Source organism: Pterocles gutturalis, unplaced genomic scaffold, assembly GCF_000699245.1.
Source record: "Pterocles gutturalis isolate BGI_N339 unplaced genomic scaffold, ASM69924v1 scaffold14606, whole genome shotgun sequence".
NCBI classification, from domain to species: Eukaryota; Metazoa; Chordata; class Aves; order Pterocliformes; family Pteroclidae; genus Pterocles; species Pterocles gutturalis.
Window position 1 is genome coordinate 13,991 of NW_010100597.1, and position 4,485 is coordinate 18,475.

Below are 4,485 nucleotides of genomic sequence, written 5' to 3' on the forward strand. Positions count from 1 at the left end.
ATTCTGCACTTGCGGTATCTCAGAGTTAAAGGGAGCAATATTTTTTTTCCTCTGGTTTTGTTTGGTTTTAGAATAGTGAATGCAGCTAGCAGTAACAGCAAATGATTCTGGTACTTTCTTAAGGTGCGTTCCAGCAAGGTGCAAGCCTTCAGCCGTCTTCCATCTCTGGGTTTCGGTCCATTGACCTCTTGCATGTCTCTGGGTGTATGTTAGCATCTCTCAGGTTGTGCAAGAAGTAACATATACTGACTTCAGTGGTAGCATTAACATACGCCTCTCTCGTCACTTATTTTGTAGCAAAGATGCAGATACTCATTTCAGTCCCAGCTCCCTACTCCATCACATGCAATACTTATGTTTGGTCTTCATTAACTTAAGCTCCAGACTTGTTATGTGCATATTCAAATTTAATGACTATTTTACCACCAGCACGATTACATCCTGAAATTTAACACAATATTAACAGTATATCTTTTTTCAGAAAACAAATTGTTTAAGCCACTGTGGGATCTCAGAATGGAAGCTGATAGACCTGATAAATACATTGATATGAACACTTACTACATTGTGTCATATTTTAAACTGGCCGAGCAGAAATTAAAAACAGTTTGCTGACCCTTCATAAGGTTGCTCTTATTCTGATGCTGTTACCTTACGTTGCCTCTGTCTTTAAAAAAATAAATTATTGCCTTGAAGAGTGTAACAACCATTTCCTCGGAGAGTGCAGTGGCCTGCAAGTGAAGGCAGCTCTCCTGCACCAGCTCCCTCCTACACTCTCGCCTGCGCTGTACCATCAGGACTTATGGTGTCCCTGAAAAGAAATTGTATTTACAAATGCATTACCCAGCTGCAGCAAAGAAACTTTTCCAATATGAACTTTTGCTTACTTTGCCTGCGGTGCTCATGTTGACTGGCGTGTTCTTGTGCCAAGAATTCAGCCAGCTGCGAAGCAGTCAGGTTGCTGATACCACAAGTCCCGTCCGGTCTTGCCAAGTGCTCCTGCGAGTGCACGGCTCTGACCTTTTAGCCAAGCCTCCCGGCTCCAGAGTCCCACCCCTTAACCAGCCAAAGCACTAGAACGAGAACAAACCGCCCATCTGCCACAAGCTCACTCTTTGCAGTGCTTCTGTCTTCCCCATTCCTTTGTCAGGCTCTTCCCCAGCCTTTTTGCATCCCACCTATGGTGGCCCTCAACATTGCGGGAAGAAAGCAAAGGACCTGGCTGGAAGCTGTCCCCTCTTTCCACCTCCCTGGGAGGCTGCCCTCCAAACCCGCTGCTCTCCCAGGCACTGCAATTCACAGCGCAGGGACGCCCTGAGGACGTGAAGGCTTTGCTGAATTACTTCGGTGACACTCACTGATCTATTAAGAAACATTCACTGTCCATCTGCAGCTGTACCTGCTCCTGATTCCTTAGTTTTACAGTTGGGCCACTCATTAATCTGTCGGGATGGCTTCCAGCCAGCAGTGACCAAGGACAACACGCTGATCGTGCTGACGGGAAAACAAAAATCAGTAAAGTCAGCAAGAAGTGCTGGAAGAGGATGCGCGTTTCTTACTACGTGCAACACCCTGCTCGATTTGCAAGGGATTGCCTGACCCGTTGGTTCCATCAACACCCGCGAGCACAGGCCCCATCACTGCCCACGCACCCTCTCCTGGCTCAGCGTCCTGGGGCAAGGGGTTGGGTGGAAGTGGGCACTGCATGGTTTTGCTGGGGATTTCAAGGCTCATCTATTGCCTAATTATTCCCAGCATTTTGAAATCAAGATTTTTCCCTCAGAAATAAGCAAAAAAGAGATAAGATACTGCATATAATCTGACTAATAATAACTCAGCACAGCACTCTCTCAATTTTTCCTGTTTGTAATTAATTTAAGAAGGGCTACAGGAAGAGGAAGCAGGGAGAGACAAAACAGGAGTGGTGCCACAGCCAGGGGTTTGGCTACTTGGACCATGGGACTCCCTTTGAGAAACCTGGTCTGCTGCAGGCTGCCAAGGTCCATCTGTCGGAGAAGGTGAAGAGCATCTTTGGTCACAGGCTCGCCAACCTGGTGAAAAGGGCTTTAAACTAAAGTTGCAAGGGGAGGGGAACCTCAATCCACCCCACTCTTACCAGTTTGATGCCAGGGCCAGCGATAGATGCCCAGAGCCTGGAGAGGAATCACAGACCACCAGGAAAGCACCTAAAGGGTGACACAAAGAAATTCCTGCCAGTCAGTCAGCATCATTGGAACCCAAGTGAAGTGTCTCTATGCAAATACGGGTAGCATGGGGAATGAACAAGGGGAGTTAGAGACATGGGCATGCCTGCAGGGCTACAATCTTACTGGCATCACAGAGATGTGGTGGGATGTCTCCTATGACTGGAGTGTTGGAATGGAGGGATACAGGCTCTTTAGGAAGGACAGGACAGGCAGGGGGGAGGAGGAGGGGGGGTGGAGGGGGAGGGGGTTGCACCTGTCTGTCAGTGACCAGCTGGAGTGCATGGAGCTCTACCTGGGGATGGGTGAGAAGCTGATAGAGAGCTTACAGGTCAGAATTAAAGGGAAGGCAGGGACAGGGGACATTATAGTGAGGGTTTGGTACAGGCCACCTGACCAGAAAGAGCAAGCGGACGAGATCCTCTATAGGCAGATAGGCACAGCCTGGCATTCACAAGCCCTGGTCCTCATGGGGGACTTCAATCACCCTGATCTCTGTTGGTGAGACAACACAGCAGGGCACCAGCAATACAGGAGGTTTCTGGCATGAGGTGATGACAACTTCCTTCTCCAAGTGATAGAGGAGCCAACCAGGAGAGGTGCTGTTCTGGACCTTGTTCTCACCAACAAGGTGAGAACCCTTTGGCTGGTGGGGAATGTGAAGCTCAAGGGCAGCCTTGGCTGCAGTGACCACAAAATGGTGGAATTTAAGATCCTTAGGGCAGTGAGGAGGCTGCGTAGCAAACTGACTACCCTGCACTTCAGGAGAGCAGACTTTGACCTCTCCAGGGATCTGCTCAGTGGAGTACCATGGGACAAAGCCCTGGGAGGAAGAGGGGCCCAGGAAAGCTGGTTGATATTCAAGGATCAACTCCTCCAGGCACAGGAGTGATGCATTCCAACAAAGAGAAAGTCAGGCAAAAATGCCAGGAGGCTGCATGGATGAACAAGGAAGTCCTCGATAAACTTAAACTCAAAAAAGAAGCCTACAGAGTCTGGAAGCAAGGAAAGGCAAAGCCCTGATAGAATTAAATCTGGGCAGGGATGCCAGAGGCAACAGGAAAAGCTTCTATAGGTATGTCAGGGATAAAATGTGGGCTCTTTCCAGAAGGAAATGGCAGACCTGGTCACCCAGGACATGGAGAAAGCTGAGGTACTCAATGATTTTTTTGCCTCAGTCTTGACCAGGAAGCCGCTCAAGCCACAACGCCCAAGGTCACTTCCACCCCAAACCATTCTATGATTCTACAGTTCCTTGGCCAGAGCAGGTACCTCCTGCTGGGAACAATATCTGCAGCCTGCACAGGGGTAGGTGGCACAGTCTTTAGGAAGAAGGTGGCAAGAAAAAGCACTGCACATGGCACCAGTGAAACACAAGCTGCGTTGCATAACGATGTTGCAGAGGCCGCTTTATTTGCATTGCCCTGTCAGATTGCTCAATACGTGGAGCGGAGCGTGGGGCCAAGGCTCGAGGTGTAAGCATCCTCAGCACGCAGGGAAACTACAGTGCCACCCCTTAATGACTTGCTGTCACAGGCCCTCAGGCTCAACTCTTTGCTCTGATACTTGCCAGAAAATATTTAACTGATCCCTATGCCCCATCCTCTTCCCTTTTAGGGCAGTTCACTATGAAACTTTATGCTTATCTATGCATTGTATTCATTCCTACACAACTAAAATATGATCCATTTATCAGCTTTTTATCTCTCTTTGTCCAGCTGAGCATGTGGCACTAATATTCTCTCTCTGGGGATTTATTAACCTCAGCAGATCCCAGTGAGATGCAGTGACAGAGGCAAAAGGGAAAGCACACACGGGAGTTGTTAACAGCTGGTGAGCTTGGAGACAAAAGAAGTTAGAAGCAGCAAACAAAGGCCCGTTCATGCAACTCAGGTCGTCTTTACTTGGGGACTCTAACTTGAACACAGGTAAAGGGAGCTAGCGGTTTCTGAAACATCCTTCTTCTAACAGAAACAAAATTCTCCACTCAACTTGACCCAATTTAACAGGAGAGTATTATAATCAGAGTTCAAGTGACTTATCTCTTTACCAAAAAAAAAAAGCTTTTCAGGGCAGTTATGCATCACAGTTTTTAGCAGCAACTATACATTCTGCCCTACAAATAATAAAATGCATATCAGCTTTAGCTAATAGTTCAGCATTTTAAAAAATAGGTTACTTTTTCCTGCATCTACACTGCCAATATTGAATTTTAAGCTTACCAAGGTACATCTGTGTTTATTTTCAGACAGTGATTTAGCTGTTAAATGATAAATAACAA

The 4,485-nt window shown here is 47.4% G+C and overlaps 1 protein-coding gene across 1 annotated transcript in view; it reads right to left on the bottom strand.

The window, feature by feature from the left end:
• Positions 1 to 913, bottom strand: part of LOC104466949 (alcohol dehydrogenase 1) — a 10,516-nt gene extending 9,603 nt beyond the window's left edge. Inside the window, exon 1 of the mRNA XM_010080538.1 lies at positions 888 to 913. Within this exon, the coding sequence (XP_010078840.1) occupies positions 888 to 905 (18 nt within the window). The 5' untranslated portion in view covers positions 906 to 913. The remainder of the gene's footprint in view (positions 1 to 887) is intronic.
• Between the last annotated feature and the right edge of the window lie 3,572 nt (positions 914 to 4,485).